General features: G+C 45.5%; 1 protein-coding gene across 2 annotated transcripts in view; it reads left to right on the top strand.

Moving 5' to 3' along the window:
* SYN3 (synapsin III) overlaps positions 1–24,187 on the top strand; it is a 497,817-nt gene that overhangs the window by 51,081 nt on the left and 422,549 nt on the right. For both annotated transcript variants that reach the window (XM_021669371.2, XM_064367947.1), the window contains exon 3: positions 18,687–18,744. In XM_021669371.2, the coding sequence (XP_021525046.1) occupies positions 18,687–18,744 (58 nt within the window). The remainder of the gene's footprint in view (positions 1–18,686; positions 18,745–24,187) is intronic.

Raw genomic sequence — 24,187 nt, 5'->3', positions numbered from 1 at the left:
AATCATGGTGGAAGGTGGCAGGAGAGAAAATGAAAGAGTGCTGAGTGAAGGGGGAAGCCCCTTATAAAGCCATCAGCTCTTGTGAGAACCCACTACCACAAGAACAACAGTGTAGGGGTAACTGCCCCCATAATTCAATTACCCCCCACTGGGTCCCTCCCACAACACATGGAGATTATGGAAACTACAATTCAATATGAGATTTGGGTGGGTACACAGTCAAACCATATCAGTAGGCACCAAGTAACTATGTATTAACTGAATAAATGAATGCATCCCGTTCACTAAGCATACCAGATGCTCTGTTAGTCTAATGTACATCATGCACATTCACTCCTTAAGACATTAACTTAGGTTGGGAGTGATTAAACCTATGCTTTGCTATTTATAGTTTTTAATGTATACTCTATATACAGTCAACACTGTAGTATGTTCAGCCTATTCAGACGTCAGTCTTCATTTACCTGCTCAGAAATTTCCTCTTCTTAACTAGCGTGGTCATGTGAATCACCTCTGTTCTATTCTGATGCAGTGTGAATCATCTTAGGTGTTGCTGCTTGCTTAAAGGCATTTATTATGAAACTTTGTTTATCTCTGCTTATGTGTTTATATGAAGCATCACTGTTAGCCTCTGGGCTTAGGGGTTGATGTCTGCCAGGGTGTTGCTTCCAGGCCCTCTTTTCTGAACAATGCCCACCTGCCTATAGTCAAAATGCCTGCATGGTTCTTGAAGTTTTCTATCTCTTCAACCCAACATTTGACCTTGATTTTGAGTGTTCTCTGCTGGCTCTGTTATCCCTGGCTCAGCAATTTTCAGGGAAGTTACATCTTTGCATGGAGGTTGAGCTTAAATGGCAGTATGGTGCAATGGTTAAGAATACAGGTGTCAGAGCTAGGTTATCTGGGTTCAAATTCCATCTCTACCCTGAGGTAACTATATGACCTTTGTAAGTTACTGCACCTAAATGGGAACAATGATAGTACCTATGTCATAGAGTTAATATAGTAAGTAGGGTTAAGATCTGAGTTAGTATAACAGTGCATAGGATGTGCCTGGTAGACAGTAAGTGCTGTGTAAGTGTGTGTTATTATTGAAGACTATTGTGGCCCTTCCTGTGCAACATTAATCATCTTAATAGTAGCTCCTTGTAGGCATGCCTGTTTGATTTCTTCATGCCAAATACTGGGCAGTCTGGATTAGGATTTATCCCATTGTGCTATTTATTTCACCCTTTGGTCTATTGGTCACTCTTTCCTGTAGCTCCTGGGTGATAAAGTTGGGTCTTACTAATCTGTGTTCCTCTAGTGTTCATGTGGTATACATAGTGTACAGTAGGGTAGGGGAATAGTGAATGAGGTTGAAATGCAATGAATGGCCTCAGCCATAACATTTAAATTTTGACTTTGGTATTCAGTCTCTCTAATTCACAGGAAGGACCAGTGTGTGAATTTTAAGCTATGTGCACTGGTGAGGACACTGCTTTGGCCAGAGGAGTTTTTCCTAGTATATTTCAATTATGCGTCCTATGCCCACACCTAATTAGGACTTGACAACGTTTGGTTTATGGTGTTCTTCTTGCCCCTCAGTAGGTGAAAAATTGGAGAAGGAAGAAACTAAGACTCATTAACTCACCTGACAGTTGGTCTTGCAATTATTAGACGTTTGTGACAGTGACCTCCTACCACCAACACATCGGCTTCTCCTACAGAACTCCATCCTAAATTCTTCATGAACTTCCTAACCTCTCTGAATCTCAATGCCTTCCTAGCTTTCTCCAAATTGATGCTGGCTGCCTTAGAGTCTCAGTTCTGCCCTGAATAATCCTGGAACAATGCCTGTCCCCTGGCACCAGGAGCGGCCAGCAGGTGGCGGGGCATCCCCGCAATGCCTGGGCGGTTCTACAGAGCCTGGGTGTCTCTGGGCAAGCCCCCTCCCCAACCCCTCCTGCACTGTGTTAGCTGTCTCCCAGGGAAGGAAGTGGTTAAAGGGAAGCAGCCAGCTCACAGGGCCCCCTTCGTTCCCCTTTCAGATGATAATGAGGGGGGAGAGGAGCTGCCGTCTGGATGGAGAGTGAACCCGCCCCCACCCCAACAGGGACAATGATGCTGCCCCGTTTTCTACCCTTCTCAGCCCTTCTCAGGAAGACAGACATTTCTCTGTCTTCCCATTCCTGGTTCAGGACCTTCTGGTAGAATCAGGTTTCATTGTGGACAGGTGGGGGAATTGCAGGATACCACTTTTCTCTCCTGGTGTGTCCAGTTTGTAGACTCCGAGCCAGCCTGGGTCCCCTGAGGAGGATCCGAAACCTGGCTAGTGAGCTGGAGAAAGACCTTTCATCTTCAGGAGAAATAGAGGGTCTCTAGTCCCAAAGCTGTCTTTGCTGGGAGGACTCATGGCCAGCCATTTACAGATCCTGTTAGGGGTGCCTGAGGAGGTTGAGCCTGGCTAGGCAAGGGTGTAAGGCCTGGCTCCAGGTAGGTCTGAACTAAAGGTGGTGCTCTCCTTTGGGATGGGGTGCGGGGGACAATCGGCATTTGTTTGTTTTTAAATGAGATGAGGTTTCACTGTATTGCCTAGACTGGTCTTGAACTCCATGGCTGAAGATATCCTCCCAAAGCGATCCTCCCACCTTCGCTTCCCAAAGTGCTGGAATTACAGGTGTGAGCCACTGTGCCCGGCCTGATCTGTTGGTTTAGAGAACCACAAGGGTAAAGAGAATTACAATTAATTGATATCAAACTCAGTTCTTTTCAGCCCCACTGCTTCTCTTGCCTAGAATTTTCTAGCAGCTCCTTGTCTGAAGCCTCCTATCTTGAGTTCACCTCCTGGTTGCCTTCCATGTGACCACCCAAGGGTCATCTTTCTGAAACACAAATCTGACCAGTTACACTTTGCTCCTGTCTGCCCTCTCCCCATGGATCTGCTTTTATTAATATAATCCTGTGGTGGGGAATCGTTGCCCTCAAAGTCAAAGTCATGAGCATGCCTGCCCTGCCTTCCCTCTAGTTCTGCCTCCAGCTCTGCTTCCTGTGCTGTTATTTGTTTTTCTTTTGTTTTTTAGGGGCAGAGTCTCACTCTGTTGTCTAGGCTGGAGTGCAGTGGCACAATCTTGGCTCACTGCAACCTCCACCTCCAGGGTTCAAGCGATTCTCGTGCCCCAGCCTCCTGGGTATCTGGAATTACATGCATGGGCCACCACGCCCAGCTAATTGTTGTATTTTTAGTAGAGACGGGGTTTCACCATGTTGGCCAGATTGATCTTAAACTCCCGACCTCAGGTGATCTGCCTGCCTCGGCCAACCAGAGTGCTGGGATTACAGGTGTGAGCCACCATGCCTGGCCTTGTGCTGTTTATTCTGCAGTAAGAGTAAACAGCTTGTAGTTCTCAAACACCTTTTCGCCTTAGTACATTCTGTTACCTGTTACCTGGAATACCCTGCCCTGTCTTGTACACCTGGCCAGTTTCCATTCATCTTTGAAATCCTGCTCAGGTGTCCCCTCTTCTGACAAGTCTTCCCTGGCATACCCCACACTGCCAACAGTGTTAATATTGACCTCCCTTGTATAACTTAAAACATACTTCATTGTGCTATAGGCACACATACTACGCTGTATCTGTATTATGATCATCTCTTCTACAAGAACAAGGCCGGTCTCTTACTTTTCTTAATATCCCTGGAGCTCAACACACAATAACTGTTCAGTTAGCATATGTCATTGCCCTACCCTAGTCCAAGCAGGATAACTTTTACTGTACATAATGGAGTCTGAAACTCACCTCACCTTAGGCATAAGTAACATAGAACACACAGTGGAGGAGTTTCTGTTTTTATTCACTTCCATATAAAATCTTGGCTTTTTACTTACCAGGATGCCTCAGTCATTGTAAGGCTGCTATTTGAAATTGCCTTTAAAAAGGACAGTGGGCCGGGTGCAGTGGTTCATGCCTGTAATCTGTGCACTTTGGGAGGCCAAGGTGGGCAGATCACAAAAGGTCACCAAAGATATAAAAATTTAGCTGGGTGTGGTGGCGCACACCTGTAATCCCAGCTACGCGGGAGGCTGAGGCAGGAGAATTGCTTGAACCTGGGAGGCGGAGGTTGCAGTGAGCTGAGATCATGCCATTGCACTCCAGCCTGGGTGACAGGGCTAGACTCTGTCTCAAAAAAAAAAAAAAGAGAGAGGGTGGAGAGACTTTTTTATGGTTCCTGTAGAATTTACCAGAATTTCAGGTTTGGTTTTCAAAATGAAAACATTTAACATGACCCCAAAAATAAAAATAAAAATAAAACATAAGCAAGTGGAGTTGGTGTACCTCCCTGCCCTCAGTTTATCCCACAAGGTTTCTGAAGCCTGGATAAAGCAGGGAGAAGGGGCGTTGGAGTGGTGAATAGAAGCTGTTCCTCCCCAGCGCACCACAGTCCTCCCCAGGTGGTCTCTGGAGCCCTGACTCTCCTGTCCTCTTCCTCCACTGGCAGCCTTTTTCTCCGAATATCTGCTATTCCATTTCCACAATGATCTATTGTTATCTTCGCTTTTTTTCCACACCCTTCCCAGTGGTTTCTTTTTTCTTTTATTTGTTGGGGAAGAAATGAAAAGGGTGTCCTTGGTTTGAAACCCTCCTCAGCTACCATCCATCCATCCAGTGAAGGGAATATCAGACTATACCTTCCTACTAAACAAGGATTATTGATACCCATCGTTAAGCACCTTGTGCATTTCTAGATTTTCCAAGAATTATTATGCTGTATGATCATCACCTGTGTGCCCGCCACCATTACCTGCCCACCCACTTCTCCTTGGTGTCTGTATTTACCCATGCCTAGAACAGGGTAGATAATAGGTACATAGGAAATGTCTGTTGACTGAATGAGGAATTTGGGAGGTGGTGCAATATTGGCAGTGGCAAGGTTGGGAGTGTGATGCTGAAACCGAAGAATGACATTGGTGGCATTCTTAAAATTCTCTTTTTCCCTCTCACCTTGACTCAATCCAGCAGAAAATCAGTTGGCTGTTGTGAGAGCATTTACACTGTGAAAATTGGCAAATGCTAGAAAGCAGGGCTTTTTTCCCCATCCAGAGAACTGGTCGTTAAGCATTTGCCAATGAGCAAGAGTTGACTGTTGGCTCACTTAAAGGTGACGGGGGCAGAGCATAGAGAAACCATGCACCTTCTCAAGGAGACAAAACAGAAGCAGGGCTGGGCTGGGACTTGAAGTGGACTCATTCCTTCAAAGGAATTTCTAATGGTGCCACCCTACTGCTGACCACTACTAGGGCTTCAGTGTGTAGCACGAGGTAGATACTGAAGAGAGTTGGTCAAATGACTCAACAAACACATGAATGACAGAGCTCTTTGAAGATGGAGTCATGGCTACATCATCATTTTTTTACAAATATCTGTGCACTTCCCCTGACCAGGGGTTCAATGGCTAGGATCTGGCTCAGGCCCATCCAAAGGACCAGCCTGGGCACTGTAGTTCTTATGCCATTCCCTGATTACTCTCACCTGCAGCTCAGCCCCTCCTGTGCTACTCCTGAGGGTGTTGGCCTCAGGGAGCAGGACCCTGGGGCCTCACAACCCCCACACACCCAGCGTTTGATAGCAGTGTGAGGCAATGGGCGGCAGCACTCCATGTGACAGTGCACAGCCAAGCACAGGATTCTGGTGACCTCACCCTCAGAGGAAGGCGCCCCACCTCCAGCCAGGCAGCCCCACCCTGCCGGAGTCCTCCAGGCAGCCAGAACATTAAAGGTGCCCAGGGAAAAGGGAATTCCGTTAGCCATACACACACTTACGAACTCAGGTTTGCAGATTGGACCTTTTACAGAAATTGTCCCTGGATGTGCATAGAATATTTTCCTCTTTTTAAAGTGCCAAGGATCTCAGGCAAGATCTTTTCTGTTCTTTCCCCTATGTTTTGTTATTAAAGATGTAATTTCCTAATACATGTCAGACATGATTCCCAAGACAGTTAAATGGGAAAGAAGATAATACTCAAGGGAACTCTAGGCTGATGGGTGGCAGTGTGGGTTTGAAGTCCCAGCCATTAACTATCTCTGTGGCCTTGGCCAAGATGCTGTACCTTTTGCAGCCTCAGTTTCCTTGTCCGTAAAGTGGGATCACAATGCTACCACCTTCCTTATACCACTAACTTCACAGGGATGTCATGAGTATCCAGTAAGAATGCTGAGTTCCTCTCCTCCATGGCTGTTTTTCAATGTAGGTGCTTAGTTTACCTGTGACTTTGTTTGGTCTTACCCATATAAGCTTCCCAAGGGCAGAGTTTATGCCTTCCCTATGCAACCACTGACCCTCAGAGCCTTGCACAATGCCTGGCTAGGATAGATGGATGGGAGGTTGGGATCAATGGATGATTTAAGGAATGAATGAATAGATGCTCTTGAATAGATGCTGTTACTATTACTAAGGGAAAGTTCAGGATTGAGGATGCCTGGAAGAGAGTCTTAGAAATTATTCGGTTGCCCTGGAATTCAGGGAGAATACCTGATACTCCCATGTTATTTCCAAGGCTTCCCCTCCTCCTTCTGGCACAGCTGGTAACTTGAGGCCAGTCTTTCCTTTACAGGCCAAACTGCTTTAGGCTGCTTTGACTGAAGGCATGAGGACTGCAGGGTGTCTTGGTGCGTCCCTGCAAGGACTGCAGTGGGGTTGATCATCAGCCCTGTGGTGATCAGGACATTTCTCATCTACCTGTGCCACCTGGAAGGATAGGGAGTGAACTCAGAGCTGGCACCACCAGCAGTGGCTTAGGGGTAGGGTTGTCAGATTTAGCAAATAAAAATACAGGACACCCAGTCAACACTTAGACAATGAATGAGTCTAATTCTATCCCATGCAATATTTAGGATAGTCTAATACTGCAAAATGTTGCATTGTTCTTTGGAAATTCCAATTTAACTGGATATCCTGGATTTCATCTGGCCTCTCTGCTTATGGAGGGTAGCAACAAGAGACACTACTGGCCCTGCTACCACGGGGCCAGTGAGAGGCTGACCTTATAGCTTCCTCGCTTTCTGGCTGGGAAGAGCCAAACCAGATCCCCCTATTGACCCCATTCACAGAGAGCCGCTTTCCCTGCCTGTGACAAGGACTGTGTGTCACCAGCAGGGAGGGAGCAAAGCCGAAGGGACAGTCCAGAGCCAGACGGCCCTGGGTACTGTGGGCTCTGGTCCCTGTTTTCCTTCTCAGTTATGTGACCTTGGGCAAATCCAACCTCCGAACCTCACATTCCTCAGCAGGAAGGCAGGGTCATGGATCATCTTTCTGAAAGGAGAACTGAAAAGATTAGAAATAGTGGCATAAGTGGAGCCAGTACATGGCTTAGGTGGTCCTAAGAGGCCCTGAAATGGAACTGTTATTAACAATTAATTGCAATTACTAATTGCTTGTGAATATAATTGTTGTGGAAGCCAGGGGGAAGGAAGCCACTTGGCCTGCTTCGCAGCTCAGCTGGGTGTGCTGGAGGGCCGTCTTCCAGAAGCTCTAGAGGAGGGTGTCGAGATCCTGGCCGGCTGGCAGTCCCTCTACTGTGAGGATGAAGTGTGGACTCCAAGTCAATTCCCCCCTCCTAGAGTTGGTTGAGAGGCTTAGAGTGGAGACACACAGCTCTCTGTTGAAGACAGTTGACTCTGGGGAACAAACTCCTTGTGCCTCTCTCCACCTTCCCCTACACCTAAGGCTCTCCTTGAACAAGGGCAGGCCCTGCCTGTTTGTTTGGGGAAGTGAAGGGGTTTCTGGGATGGCTGGAGGGGCTGAGGGCCTAATGAAAAGAGTTTTGTCACTTTCTGCTTGCTTCATTCCATGACTCAAACACACCACCCAACACCACCTGGAGTGGCTCTGGACTTCATTCCTCTCCCTCTGGGCACCCACGCTGCACCCCCTGCCCCTCCCTACCCCCTTGCCGTCCTGGCCCTGGTGTCTAGGGGAGGGAGGGGTCCTGGGCATTCCTCAACAGCCTACCCCGTTGCCTGGAGACGGCTCCGTTTTCCCAGGCCCGGCCCCTTTTATCAGGGAGACAATGTGCACACAGTGAGGGCCTTGTGCGGCACCCAAGCCCCAAGCCCTTTGACTTGAGGAATTTTTCAAGTGCTGACCCCTCTCCGTGAGGTCTTCATGCTGTCCAATCCAGCCGCCTGGTGCCCCTGCCGCTTCCTACCCAGCTCTTTCAGGAGGGAGGGGGGAACAGTGAAGAGCTGTTACCACTGCCCCAGTGGAGTCTTGGGGGAGAGTTTCACCCTCAGAAACTGGGGCTAGAAAATGTGGGAGAAATGTCTTTGAGCAGAAGAGAGTGTGGGGAGAAATCTGATGGGTGCTGTCTCTTCCTAAATTTCTGTCTTAACTGCCTTTCTAAAGAACTCTGCAGATGCTGTGGGATCTTGGGGCTAGTGCTGAGGGGGTACCTTCTTCACTGGTCTCTGTTTCTATGTGAAACAGTGAGGATGGACAAAGAGCATGGCCCCCAAAAGACTTTCCATCACAATGACATTAAGATTCCCAGACACCACCTACACCCCCTCAGTGTTGGATACAGTCCTTTGCAAGAAAAAGAAATAGACTTTGGCTGACTTAGACAAAATAGAGGTTTATTGAAAATGTAGGGGCAAGCTCCCAGAAGCAAAGAAAAATAAGAAGACCTGAGTGTCAGAAAGATGAGGCTGTTGGGTCCCTGGATCCCTGGTCTCCTCCACAGATCTAGGTGGTAGAAACAGTCTCGAGATAAATCAGCTACTACTTGGTTTCATCCTTGTTTCTCTCTGTTCAAAAATCAAATTCCTGGGGAAGAACAAGCCCAGCTTGTTCCACTCCTTGCTCTGCAGGCACTTTCGGACAGTCCCACCAGGACTGCACAAAAAGAAGGCTTACTTCCACCAATGCAAATACAAATAGAGCTGCTGTTACCAGAAGAAGGCAGAATGGATACAGGACAGGCCACATGGAGACATCACCCTACAGTGATGGAATCAGAATATCTAGACTGGAGCTCAGGAGATGAATTTTTTAAATGATATAGAGCCAAGTTTAGAAACCCCCAAGCTAAAGGACTTATTTCATGAGGCTCCCACCTGGTAGAACTGGAACCAATGGGGGAAAACAAAGAGGGAGATATATTTCAGCTCAATATACAGAAAATTCATCTAACTGGCAAAGTCATCCAGAGACCGAGTAGACTGCCTGGTGAGGGAGTGAGCTCCCTGTCACTTGCAGGTGTTCAGAAACAGCTTGGCTACCCATTTAGGAAAAATAACGGGGCCAGGCTACAAGCCTTTAAAAATGAGGCTTGGACCTGAAGCCTTTTATTTTCTCTCTGATGTCTTCTCTAGTCACTTCTCATGCCCTTGCCTTGGGCAAACTCTGAGGAGTTTAATCATTTCACTTGTGAGTCTTGCTTTATCCTCCACAACTTGGATTTGTGGCTCAGGTCCTCCAAGTGACCTTTCCAAAGAGTCCCTCAGATTCACGGGTCTTCTTGAGCAATAGCTACTCCTGGGGTGGAGTAGATTTCTGCCTGAATAACAGTCTTGCCCTGGGGGAGGCAGGGCTCTGGGCAGATGCCAGCCTCATTACAGAATGTCTAGGAAGCCCTGGGGCCTGTGGAATCCTGCCTGGGACATGTATCCCCGACAGGAGAAAAGCCATCTGTGATGGCAGGAGAAGGGATGGTGCTTCATTTCCATTTTCCTGACTTCCTGCCCTGGGTTTGCAGGAGGGACAGGAGTGTGGGTTTCCTGAAGATTTGCACTGAGCTAATTGCAATCTTCAGAATAGGCTTAGCAAAATTAGGGGTTGCCTGTGCAGCTGCTTCATAGGGGACCAATCAGTCAGTGAGTGAAGGGGCAGGTGGTAGGAAAAAGCACAGGCATAGAGAAATATTTCCCTGCTGTAAGAAAAACAGCAGCATAGGCTCTATGATAAATGTTATCTGCCACTTGGCTTCGGTTGCAGAGTTGATGGGGAGCAGTGGGAACTGTGTTGGGCCAGAGAACTGATGCCCCCTCTGAGGCAGCAGCTGCAGGCCATGCAGCCAGTTTTTACCACGTGGGAATAAGGTCATGGTGTTGTCAAGTTATTGATTTTCAAGAAAAGTCAGAAACCTGAATTTTTATCTGAATGTTCTATTTTATTTTTTATACGGAGTCTCAATTTGTTGCCCAGGTTGGAGTGCAGTGGTGCAAGCTCAGCTCACTGCAACCTCTGCCTCCCGAGTTCAAGCTATTCTTCTGCCTCAGCCTCCCAAGTAGCTGGAATTACAGGCATGGGCCACCACGTCTGGCTAATTTTTTTGTATTTTTAGTAGAGATGTGGTTTCACTGTGTTAGCCAGCCTTGTCTCGAACTCCCCACCTCAAGTAATCTGCCCACCTCAGCCTCCTAAAGTACTGGGATTACAAGCATGAGTCACCTCGCCGGCAAATGTTCTATTTTAAAAGTAAACGTATACAATTTAAGTGCAACAAAACAAGACTGTGGATTCTATGGGGTCTACTAGTTGGCAACTTCTGATAAAGAAGACAGGAGTCAGAGTAACTATTTGGTCTCGTTCCTCTTCAGGGACTCTTTCCTGGCTAGACAATAAACACCAGGATGGGAAGGGGGCTGTTTTGTTCAGTGCAATTCCAAGGGCCTACCTAGAACAGTACTGAGAATAGAATATATCCTAGATGGATGGGTATGTGGATAGATGGGCAAATGGATGGATGGATGGGTGTGTGGGTGGGTGGGTGGATGGATGGATGGATGGATGGATGGATAGGTGGGTAGGTGGGTAGACAAATGGATAATAAGTGCTCTCAGGCTCTCTTTGGGTGCTCTGCACTTCTCACCTTGACAGGCTCCAAATTCCCTTCCCAAACAAGATATACAATATCCCCATGATCCCCTTAACATCCTCCTTATGCCATCAAAAACCCTTTTCTGGAATGGTCAGATATTAGTCACTTGCACCTTGGTATGAATTACCTTTTAGTCTATTACCTTTCCTATGGGCATTTCCCCTGTTGGGCCCTTAGTAGTTACTCAATAACTGTTTGCTGCAGGTGTGTTAACCCTTTCTGTGGAATGAAGGTTGTACACTTGTAGATATCTGTAGTAATGAGGGTGACACACTGTCATGTCTTTTGAGAGGAGAAGGGTAGAGACTGGGAGATAACATTCTAGCCTGTCCCCTGCAGTCACTGGGAGTGGGTGCTTGATGACTTTGTTTACCCTAAAGTTCTGTGCTGAAGAGGAAGGGGAGCTTGCAGGGATTAGACAGGGAAGGTCTCCATCATGCTAGACGCCAAGCAGGGTTTCATTTAGAGCAAGGCAGATGCTGCCACCTTCTTCCCTTGGAGAGAGAAAATTACCTGTCATGTTCTCAGGGACATACCCAGCTGACCTTGACCCTCCACCCATCATGTTGAAGCACAGGAGGGAAAGGGATGAACATTAATTAAACATCTGCCATGTGTCAGGAGTATCATTCATGGTATCCTTATAGCAGGTGTAGTAATGTCCTTATTTTTACAAATAAGGAAACCAAGGTTCAGGAAGATTGCTGTTGGCCTGAGGCAGCACTAGGAAATAAATAACTGGATGGAACCTGGGCTTGTCTCTAAGGCTAGTGGTGCTCACATACTTCCTTACCTGGGGAGATCAGGTTTCACCCCTGCAGCCCACCAGGGAGCAGCTTACTTGCTAGCACATTCTTGGCAGGTTACAGAGGCCTTTAAAGCTGTGTCTTCATTTAATCCTGTTGATAGCCTTGTGAGTAGATTTTCTTATCCCCATCTACAGAACAGGAAGCAGAGGCTGGTCCACAATCAGGTGGCAGGTGCCAGAGCTGCCCACTCAAACCCAGGGCTTCTGCTCTGTGCCTGTTGTACATTAAAGGACACACCCAAGAAAATTCATTATTCTTCTGGGTGCCCCCAGGGCGTACCTACCTCCTTTGCCCTTGCTTGTGTCCTTTTGGCAGACACACACATCCAGATCCTGCTGCACTAATCTTTGCATCCCTGGCAAAGACTGGGTACCAAACACTAGATGGATGGCTGGATGGTGACCTCAGGAAAGTGGCCCCTGACCCTCAGACTGGGTTGGCTGCTTCTTCTGTGGGATGAGAGGGACTTCTGTGTGAATGCTCAGTGTGGTCATTTTCTATTTTTGTGTCTGTCCCTCCCATTAAGTAGAAAGCCCCCTGAGACCAAGACCTAGCTATGTTATCTTCGAGCTTGTTTCCTTAAAGCCTGCAGACTCTGGCATATAGTAGGTGATTGATCTGTGTATGTTCAGTGTCTTTAAAAGAAGTGTGTTCTACCAACTGAAGTCCAATCTCCCCTGCACCCCACATTGGTCATGCATGTTATCCATAGTACTCATTCTTTTTATCTGTTTTTAAAAAAATTCTTTTTGTTTTTTTAATGAGCATGTAAGCTCTCCAAGAACAAGCACTACATATGCCACTATATCTGCTCTGTCTACACCTATGCCTGGTATGATGCCCAGTCCATATAAGGCTCAATAGTGATTGAATGAGGGAGTAAATAAGTGATGTGAATTGTGATCAGATCCTGCCCACAAAAGTCTCCTTCTCTATTGTTCTCAGAGGCAAAAGTTAGGGATCATTTGTCACATCCTCCGGCTCAGGGCCCTATTGGATCTCAGTTTTATACCTCTGCAGATCCCCATAAAGGTGCAGGGAGTCTCATTACTCATGGAGCATTTCATTCCTTCCTAGTTCACTGGATGTGTCTAATTGCATGGAGTACTGAGAGGCTGCACCATCGTTTGGGGCATTGGGGGTTCTCTCTATCTGGCAGTTGGATGGTGCCAGGAGGGTGAGCTGTTCTCAGGAGAAAATAATGGAGCTAGAATCAGATCTTGGGTCCCTCTCTGTTCCAAGGTCTTTCTTCTGCTATACCTCTGCCCATCCAGCCTGCCACGTGACTCTCTGGCTAACTAGAAAAGCCTGAGTGTTTTGCTTTTAACCATTTTCTACATGGCCCATTGGCTGTCTCCCCTGCTTCTGCCTGGGTCACAAATCAGCAACTGACATGTTGCATCAGGAACATGCAAATCTCTATCTCCACCCTAGCCCCTGTGAGGGTGACCTGTGGAGAGACAGCTATGCCTGGAACAGGATACTCCTGACCTCTCCTTCCTTGGAATGACATCACCTCGCCCTGGCTGCATTGACTCTACATACAGGATCAATTTTTTGGAAAAAAAAAAATAGGCCTGTTTGAACACAGTTAGATCCTGTTTGTACAAATTCTCCTTCTGCCCCTGCTGCAGCCACAAAAGAGCCCCGTACCCATTCCTCATAAGTCTGTCTCCTACACACATCCCACCTCCCCCAACTAGGGATTTCCCACCCCAGGCAGCACCGGTTTTATGATATTCTTCCTGGGGCCTCAGATGTGGCAGTAAAATATGAGACCACCCACAGAGACAGAATCTTTGTGGAATCCCGAGCTCCCCCCACCTTCTTTCCCAGGCCAAGGACTTGATTGATTGGCTGAGGTATTCAGGGAGCTCGTTATGAGATTGAACATATTAGGGCATGAGGAGGAGAGAGCCATGAGAGACAAAGCCCTTAGGCACAGCGGGTCCATCCATTTTGCCTGAGGTCAAACAGCCAGTCAATTACAGAGGCAGCAACCCCAGCCCCCAAAGGCATCTAGAATTCCAGACCATCCCTACTCTTCCCTCTGCCAGACAGAACTGTTCAGAGGTGGCTCAAGCCTGAATGAGCCCCCGGCAAGGAGGCAGCAGTCTGTGTGGCCCATCAGGAGACAGACTTCTGACTTGCAGCCAGGCAGGGGGATGGACTGCCTGACCCTCAGCTTCAGCCCCAGTCTGTCTGCCAGGCCCTGCAGTAAACATTCCAGAGATGGGCAAAACAAATGTTTCTCCTGGGAAGGTGAGGCTTCATTGAGACCACAGCTGCTTGGGTGGTATTTGTAGTAGTGCAAAGTGCTTCAGGTTCCAGGTTAGAATCAAGTTGAGGGCTGCCAGCTGTGCAGGTTGGCCTCAGAACATGCCCCCACATCGCAATGGCTGTAGATCTGTAAATTTATTACAATGCTGTGCCAGTAGATGGCAGTCAAGTGTCTCCAGGAAAGGCCACCCTACAGGCAGTATTTCTTTACTGGGTCAGCGAACATTTGTTAAGCCTGTGTCCTCGGCCCTAGCTCATAATGCCGGATACTGGAGACACATTGAGCACTGAGACTCAGTTTCTAGTTTCCAGGAGCTCATAGACTAGATGTTTGGGGGCAGAGGATAGATAAGTGATACGTAATGACAACGTGGAGTGGTAAGGGCTGGAATGGCTGTAAGTGCATCGTGCTGTAGGAACCAAGGGAGGACACTCAGCCCAGCCAGGGAAGGGGGTGCTATCAAGGACTCAACAGAGTAGATATCACTCATGGGGATCTTGGAGCATGAGAAAGAGGCAACCAAAGAAGCACCAAGCAGAGGGAATGGCCTGTACAGAGGCTTAGAGACATGACAGCACAGGAAGTATTTAGAGAAGCACAGAAAGTTGAATGTGGCCGTGAAGTAGATGGAAGTGGAAGGAGTAAGTGGACCCCAGCCAGCAGGGTCCAGATCATGAAGGACACCAGGGCTCTGGACTGGATCCAAAAAACCTAAAGATCACTTAGAGAGTATCTCCAGGAGAGGCTGGAAATTCTTCCCTCTAGGGTTTGAATACCCAGATCACTCATGTGACTTTGAGCAGAGACTTCTCCATCTGGAATATTTGGGGAGTGATCCCTGCCCTACCACCCCTCAGGGTTGGCATAAGGGTCAAATAGGAAGAAGGATGTGAAGGGGCTGGCTGTTCTTATAGACCAAGGCCACCTCTTTATCCCCATCACCAGCCATCATTCCTTGCACTTCTGGGACAGATCAAAGTGAGGTGAATCATAATTCTGTTTTGTCATCCCCAAGAGGGTAAGATTGCTTTGTTTATTTGTGGGTCCCCACAACGAAGCCCCCACTAGGCACAGGGTAAACACTCGATAGCTCTTTGCTGTTGTGGATTCTGTTTCAGACTGTGGGCTATACACTTTGGAGCTTACTATGTGCCAGGGACTATTTTAAGTGCTTTGTATGTCTTGTTCCATGTAATCCTCATAACAACCCTGTGAGGTAGCTGCTACTATTATTCTCATTTCCTAAGTGTAGAAACTGAGGCATGTGGAGCTTGACTTACCCAAGCTTGCACAAGTGAGTGGAGGAGTTGGGGTCGTATTTCAGGCTATCTGTCCTGAAGCCACTGCACTTTCCTCCTTGTTGCATAGAGGATTAAGTGACTTTCTCACTACACCCTTCCCTGGTAGTGACTATCACCACTTGACAAATGAGGAAACTGAGACCCAGAGGGCCAAGCGTCTGGCCTCAGAACACATGGTCGGTGAATAGCAGAGCTAAGATTTTGCCCAAGCTTGTATGATTGCAAATCCAGGTTTTTTTCCAGTATGCTAGTGATTGTAATCATAGGTTACCATTTCCGTTTCCAGGCCCAGCCAGTATTTCTTTTAAATTTGGAGCTTGGATTAAAAGCAAATGACTTGTTTAAATCCAAGAGGGACACCTACCTTGGATCCTGCTCTGGCCCTTATTAGCCACACCTCTCTTGACAGGCCGAGGAGTTAGGACTGAGGGGATGTACCTACAAAGACCCTGCAAATTGTACTCTTAGGCCCTGACCTGGGTACCCAAACTCTAGAATTCCCTCCTCAAAGGGACCTTAGCTCAACTTCAGGGCCTATATAGGCCAATTCCTTGGTCCAAACTTTATTGAGTAGCCAAAGGTCAGCCATTTGGGGAGGGGAAGGGAGTAGAAGAAGCTTGGCCACGTGGTCTGGGCCATCTACATACCCCCACCAGGAGCCTCAGTGGTGCAGGACAGAGGAGAGTGGGTGGAGAATTAGGGAGGATCTTGGGTGAGGTCTGAGAACCAAAAGCTGGCAATCCCCATGCTGCCATGTGCTGGGTAGAGTGCAAAAAATTCTGAGAAGTCTACATTCTGAGTCTTTAAGGTCATTATGAAGTTGTGTCTGTCAAGGAAGGAAGACAGGCATCTTTTATTCAAATGTTTGCTGGCTTGATTTTGTCAATTTTAAATATTAGACATATGACACATAGGTTTCCATTTGTCGCTTTGCCCCAGATGCTGCAAATACTAGACATGGGCCTGTCCTGGTGTCTGGAATTTGTTGATACTACCTTTAAAAATTCCTGATAAAGTTCACAAACCGTGTGAAAAGATTCTCTTTGCATGAGGCTGTCCACACAGGTATTTTATTGAAGACCATTGCTGAGAGAAAAAAAATAAAAATCTTGCTTTTGAGTCCCACTAATAGTTCCTTTCCTACTAAAGTCCTGCCTAGTTGACATCTAAGCCCATCAGGATATAAGAAAAAGTGGTGCTAATATCAGAGCTGTCAGTCAGTCTTGGGAAGAGATTAACTCCACCGGCATTAGCTAAGAATAGGTAGAGAGACTTTGGAAGCAGACAGGCTGAAGCAGTTAGTGAATTCATAGAAAGGATTCTTTCACAAATGGAAGGCTAAAAAAATGGCTGATGATACCAATCTTCCAAGGAAAAGAATAGAAGACTAAGAAGGTTCTTTAATGCTTAAAAAATTACCCATTAGAAATCAATCATGTGGCTGCATCCAGCTGATGGGAGCATTGGATGCACATTTTTATGTACCAATCTGTAAACTCTCTTACTGTGGAAAAAGGAGAGAATGAGTATTAGGAAGCAAAGAGCTGCCTCCGTCCCAGAGAAGGTTTATGGAAATGCTTAACACCATGCCCAGTTCACAGCAAGTCACCAAGAACTATTAGTGTCATCATACCAATAATCAAAAAGAGAAAATGGAAACTTTTGTTACTTTTTGTGAGATGATATCTAAACCCAGAAAGACCTCAATTTTCACTGTTATTTTTCAGAGTTGAGCAAAAGCACAGAAACGGAATTAGAAGTCCTGGGTTCAAATCCCTTAGGCAAACTATTTAGTCTCTCAGGGTTTCAGTTTCTTCATCTGTAGGTTGGAAATAATACCTACTTCAGGGTGGTAGTTGGAAGTGTTAATGAGAAAGGCTGTAGATTAAACTCTATAGCAGAGTTTCTGGCACAGAGTTGGTACTCAACAAGTGTTTTTTCATTGGTCCCTTCACTCATGTGTTCATTCAACAAATATTAATTGAGCTCCTACTATGTGTTAAGCACTCTGGTAGGTGTTGGGAAGAAAATGATGATGACAATAGGTTGTTTTTGACCTCAAGGAGCTGTATTATAGTTTAGTGATACACAGGCATTAAACACAGTTCCTAATTATAATTAATTATAGTTGTAATAAATAGTATGAAGAAAATGTGAAGAGACTCTCAGTAGAGAGATGAATCATAGGTCAAGATTAGGGTGCTTATGGAGAAAAATGACCAGGTAAGTGAATTTGAGAAATAATTAAAATGTAGAATCAGTGAGTATAGAAAGGGAGAAAGAGGTATCAAGGATGATGTCTACATTTCTGTCTTAAGCAATGGGTAGACAGGGTTGTCATGTACTGATGATAGGGAAGACAGAGGCAGGGATGTAGAAGAAAGTCTATGGAAAGAAGGATGGATGGATGGATGGATGGACAAATGGATGGATGGATAGATGGTAGATGTTCAAAGGAACAAATGAGGACTGCTTCATTAGACAAAGAAAAATAGAGAAATGGGTGAGAGTGTATAGATCTATAATAAGTGTTTGGTGGAGTACCTAGGACATATAGGTATAACTCAATAAAACAATACTACATTATTTATTTATGCAGGATTCTCTTTTTTGGATAGTTAGAATATTTGGATAATGGGCATCACCAAAGCATTGACTTTTGTTAAGAACTAAAATGCCATAACATTTTTAATGTTAAAAGAATACAAAAATATATACTTGAGAATGAAACTGGATTGAACAAAACTGTATTTTCTAAAGTCTTTAAATTATACACTTTATAGCAATCATCATTCTTTTATACATTCAACATATTTCTGAAGACTAAATTGGAGGGTGGGAGTATACCAAGATAAACCATGTGTGGTTTTGCCTTCAAAGAGTAGGGGAGACAGGATTAACATATATGTGAAGATAACACAGTGAAAATCATAAATTTAAGAGAAATGTGGATAAAACACTCTAAATATCCTTTAATTCTTTTAAAAATTGATACACAATAATTTACATATTTATGGGTAAGTAGTGGTGTTGCGATACATGTAAGGTATAATGATCGGATTAGGGTAGTTAGCATAGCCTTCATTTAGAACCTTTTTATGTGTGATTCTTTTTCTTATTTAATCCTCAAAGTAACCCTTAGAAATATGTAGCACAGTTATTAATATCATTCTTTTACAGAGGCTAAAACTGAGATGCAGTGGGGTCAAGTGACATGACAGAACCAGAACTTGAAACTCCAGTCTTCCTATCCACCCTCTCCCCTCTATCACACACCACCTATAAATTATAAGAAAATCAGCAATGAAGGTGGGAGGAGAGAGTAGGATGGCCGAGGGTGTGTCTCGGTATGCACCTCTGGGGCAAGGCCTTTGGAAGAAGGGAGAAAAGAGTAAAACAGCCTGCATCCTTACCCAGCTGATTTCTTCTCCTTTACAGGTCCAAGTATTTCCATGGGAAGAAGGTGAATGGAGAGATCGAGATCCGAGTAGAGCAGGTAGGTGGGAGCTGCGTCTTTAGCACTGTTATATGACCTTTTCTGCAGTTGGGGCTGTTCTTACACTCAATCTTGGTTGGTCTCCATCTTATGTGGTCATAATGAGCTAAGATTACCAGAAAAGTCCAAGCTTATACCTGGGAGTCTCATTAAATTTCAGAATTATTTGGGCCAGTGGTTTTCAACCTTTTGTGTTTTAGCAGAGACTCTTTCTTTAAAGGAAATGTCAAATAGGAACTCATTCTACAAAAGAGAGACATGTAAAGCTGCTCTGATGAAAATGGGCAGGTGGAGCCCAATGTCTGTCTGTTTCATACTGTTCCTTTGTGGCCCCGGGGGCATCTCCTTGCAGCCACTTGGTCTAGAGAGCATAGTTTAGGAACATAATGAAGGGCCTTGAACCTGCCTCTCTCATTTTCTAGGTTTTAGACAGATGACTTAATCTCTCTCTGCTTCAATTTCCGTATCATTGTGGGGATTAAATTATTTAATTATTTAAAACTTCAGAAGGCATCAGAATCACAAATACTATCTCTTGCTATTGCTATTTTTTTTTTTTTTTTGAGATGGAGTTTCACTCTGTCACCAGGCTGTGGTGCAGTGGCATGATCTCAGCTCACTACAACCTCCGACTCCCTGGTTCAGGTGATTCTTCTGCCTCAGCCTTCCGGGTACCTGGGATTACAGATACACACCACCAAGCCCAGCTAATTTTTGTATTTTTAGTAGAGATGGAGTTTCACCATGTTGGCCAAAATGGTCTCGATCTCCTGACCTCAAGTGATCTGCCTGCCTAGGCCTCCCAAAGTGCTGGGATTACAGATGTGAGCCACAATGCCTGGCCACTATTGCTATTAATATCAACATCTAGATCCCTCATTTTATATGGAAAGAAACAGGGATTTTTTTAGGACTGTGTAGGGAGGCAGTGGCAGAATCAGGAGTAGAAGTTGTGGTCTCCTGGGTCCAGATCAAAGCTTTCTCCTATTCATTCAGTGAGAACCTCCTCTCTGTCAAACACTGTGCTCAGCCTTAGGAAAGCACATTTGAGCATGGGCTCTGGAGCCATACTCCAGGTTTGAATCCCAATACTACCCCTTATTAACTTTGTGACCTCGGTTGAGTAATACTTATGCTCTCTCCAGCTTGATTTTTTCATCTTTCCGACTAGGTTAATGATAGCATCAGCCTGTGTTCATAGGGTACTGTGAGGATCAAATGGGTTAGTCCATGAACAGTGCACACAACAGTACCTGGCACATACTGGGCACTTAGTAAATGTTACCCATTTATCATTAGCATCATTATCTTCCTCCTCCTCCTCTTCCTTCTCCTCCTCCTCTTCCTGCTTCTTCTCCTCATCAAAGGCAAACAGTAAATAATATAGACAAAGTCCTTGCTGTGAAAATGATTTCAAAATACAATTTTAAGATAGGGGGATGTGACTGTTCTTCTCCCTGCACTTTTTGAACTTAGTGTGTCAGAGAAGCAAGCATCAAGCTGAGTTGGCTTAATATTCAAACACCTACACTTTGAATTTCAATATGATTCTGTGGCTTTCAAGTCAACCCAGTGTCTACTGGTTTTCCTTCCATGGCAGGGAGCAGGTTATTTTTGTTCATTTTGCAAATATTTGTCAAGAGTCTACTATGCTAGCTAGCTAATAGTGGAGAATGAGTATATAGAAGCAGAGGCCCAGTCCCCAAATGCCTGTGATCTAGGAGGGGAGGTAAGCTAAGTCTTTTTACTCTGTTGCCCAGGCTGGAGTGCAGTGGAGTCATCTGCAACCTCCACCACCTGAGTTCAAGCGATTCTTCTGCCTCAGCCTCCTGTGTAGCTGGGATTACAGGCATGTGCCACCATGCCTGGCTAATTTTTTTTTTTTTTTTTTGGTATTTTTAGTACAGAGAAGTTTCACTGTGTTGGTGAGGCTGGTTTCAAACTCCAGCCTGATCTGCCTCAAATGATCTGCCTGCCTTGGCCTCCCAAAGTGCTGGGATTACAGGCATGAGCCACCCCACCCGGCCTACAGAACAATAACATTGATGATAGTCTCAAACTTTTATTGAACATTTACTATTTGCCAGGTGCCACATTAAGTGTTTTCCATGTAACAACTCATTCAATCCACACAGTAGCCTGTTGCTGAGGAAACTGGGGCCCAGAGAGCTTAAATAAATTGCCCAGGCAAGTCACATGAAGTGAAGCTGGGATTCTTACAGGTGGAAGCTAGAGAAGAGAGGTCCAAACTTGGTGCTCCAGGCAGCAGAGGTCACAGTCAACTGAAAGACTCAAATGTGGCTTCGAGAAGGGAGTGGTGTTTGAAATAGATCAAAGGATGGATAGGATGTCAACAAGTGAAGATAGTGGTGTGAAGAGCGTGTGAATGGAGGAGGCAGTGTGAGCAAAGATAAGGAGACCAGAAGTAGAAGGTAATGAGTGACAGGGAGTGTGGTGTGGTTCTCCAAAACAGGACACATTATCTTCCTCTGCGCCCATCCTACTCCTACTCCTCCTCCCTAATTCCCTCTCTCAGTGAAGAGTGTGACCATATACCTTCCACCTTAGCCAGAAACCTGCACCAGCTCCCAGATGTGTCCCTCTCCCTGTACCACTACACCCATTCAATGACCGGATCCTCCTGACTCTGCATCTGATATTCCCTAGTCCTTCCACTTCTCCCTTCATCCCCATCACCTAGATACTTGGCTGGACCACCCAAAACTCTTGTCCAGTCTTCCTCATCAACAGCCTCACAATGCCATGTTTTCCACCCATCTCCAATGTATTCTTCATATCAAAGCTAGAGTGATCTTCCTAAAAAAGCAGATTAGGTCCTTTGAAATGTTAGCTTTAAAATCCTTTCCTCAAAGATTCCTTCTCTGAGCCTTTTCCAGATTTAAATCAGGTAACCTGGTTATTCCCTTTCATAGCTCCTCAACTTTTCCTTCCTGACCCTTATCTGAATTTTTACCCATACATTTTGGGTGGGATGATTTGCATGAGGATAGAGACCATGACTGTCTGGATCTTACCCTAAGTAGCACTGGGCCTGGCACAAAAGATAATTGAAGGAAATATTTGCTGAATGAATAACTGACAGATTCCACAGATTCCAGGCTGCTTGTCAGTTTCCAAGGGCAATAAGTCACCACTTCTTAATCTCCCCTCACAAATCTGGGTTTTTCATAAACCATCTGGTAAATGCTTGGTTGCCAGCTGAGCTCATCCTGCCTCATCCCATTTGTGGAAACCCCAGGGGCATGTTTTAATTTTTCCCTTTTATCTCAGCAATGCCATTGGCCTACCTTGTAAGGTACAAAATCTATGAGCAGGACCATCAGGGAATTGCCCTGAGAATAACTCACCCAGGGGCTCTGGGGGCACTCAGCCAGTCTGTGAGAGCTACAATCACACTGAAAAACCTTGGCTAATTTAGAGTTGTTCTGATTTCCAGCCATGCCCCTCTGTGAAAGCCAGAAGGTGAATTAGCCAGGAAACCAATTAGCAGGTCATTTGGGCATTTTTCCCCAGAAGACATACCTTTCCAAATCCATCTTGGAATCAGAATCACTTGTCTTTGCCCATCTGTATCAATGGGTGGGACACAAAAGCAACCCCCCAGGAATCTCACATGTATCCTTTAGCACTTGGGAAAAGTCTCAAGATGAAAGCCACTGTTTAGTCTGAGCTGGCCTCACATTTTGAGAGCCTGTTTCCCAACCAAGGGCCAAATTAACCAGATAATTGCACTGTCTGGGTTTTGCTGGACAGAGCAAATGAGTTAGTTGTGGTTGGCCTAGAGGAAGCCTCCGCCCCTTCTCTCAATCCTCTTCCCCCAAGTCTAAAAACTGCTTACCTCAGCTTTTACAGAGCCAGGGATCAAGAAACCCTGGGGAGACCCGTTGGGGGACAGCATCATTTTACATTCTGTTACCCACAATGCCCTACTGGCTCTGCGGGGGCCTCACAGCAGTATGCTAGTAGGGTCTGAGAGGATCAGGCCAGGATGGTTGGCGTGTCAAACTCTCCTCTGTTTATATTTGAGGCAAAGGGTCTTTTTCTCCACAGGCACAAGTCACCCCTCTTTGGGACCAAGCAATGAGGTTGATGAATGGATTAATATTAAATAGACTCACAGTTCTGGGCCATCAGTGGACTAGGACTTAGTAGGGTAGAGCCTCAGTCTCTAGCTTTTAAAAGAAAAGACTGAAATCACCATGGCCAGTCTTTCCTCTTTAATACAGGTCCCAAGGCAGAAAGAACACTAATGCCTTGCTCTAGCAGATGGAGAAAAAGGCAAGAGAAGGTATAAACCCTGCTCTTGGGCAACTCCCAATCCAATGAAGAAAGCTGGACAAGCGATGGATTTACATATGAATACTAGTTGCTCCTTTGAGTACCTGTCATTGTGTAATGTTGGGTTGGGATGAGGTTGGGATGCTGTCCAGGGAAGCTGCTGTTGAGGGCTCTGTTTATCTTCCGCTCTTTATATATTGAACATAAATGTCTTCTGAATGGAAAGGTGAGATATTCCCCTTAAAACATTTTAAACACTTCAGACCCCGTATTTATATTTTCTCATATGAACTTCAGCCTTCAACCCACAACTCTTTCTGGGACAACCTTTCTTAGAATGGATTTTAGCTGTAGATATTGACCATAAAGACCATGTGATATTTGAAGAAACAGTGGTCAACAAGGTAGAGAAGTGGAGGTTGGATGTTAATTCAATTTGGTCGATTGGTAACAAGTTGAACATCATCCTTATTAGGAAATGGTTACTTGATAGAAATAAATACACCTTGGGAGAAATCTAATGGCTTGCCGAAAGTCTTTGTCCTTGGCTTTATTCTCCTTCTTAATAGTGACTTAAATTAAGTCACTATTAAGTGACTCAAATTACATTGGCTAATGACTTTACGCTAGACAGGAGAGAGAATATGCCGGATTGAATTTGATGTGATCGTATTGAATAGGAATACAATATAAAGTTGAGTAAGTGGTGGCAGTTCCTGCAGCCTCAGTGAGAGTGAGAGTGCAGCTTTGGCTGGTTGCTGCAGCTCATGCCTGTGTAATCCCAGCACTTTGGGAGACCCAGGCAGGACTGCTTGAGCCCAGGAGTTCATGACCAGCCTAGGCAACCTTGTGGGACTCCATCTCTACAAAAACTAAAAAAAGATGACTGATGACTTTAAGCTGATAGGCTGAGCTATGAAGGAGCAGTATTGGGGAGACCCAACTTATTAACACCACATGAGAAAAACCAAAAAGACCTAACATTTGAGTTGTGCACAGCTTAATATGTATGGGAGGAAAGGTGGTGTAGGGGTTAAGACCATGGCCCCAGAGTAAGATAGACTGAAGATGGAATCTCAGCTCAGTCATATTTTAGCTGTGGTTGCTTTTACCTAAAACATCTCTAAATCAATGTCCTCACCTG

The sequence above is a fragment of the Aotus nancymaae genome, unplaced genomic scaffold (assembly GCF_030222135.1).
Source record: "Aotus nancymaae isolate 86718 unplaced genomic scaffold, 86718_ANA_hifiasm-v0.15.2.pri h1tg000076l, whole genome shotgun sequence".
Classification (NCBI taxonomy): domain Eukaryota; kingdom Metazoa; phylum Chordata; class Mammalia; order Primates; family Aotidae; genus Aotus; species Aotus nancymaae.
The sequence above is the reverse complement of the archived record's forward strand: the minus strand, read 5'-3'. Positions and strand labels throughout refer to the sequence as shown.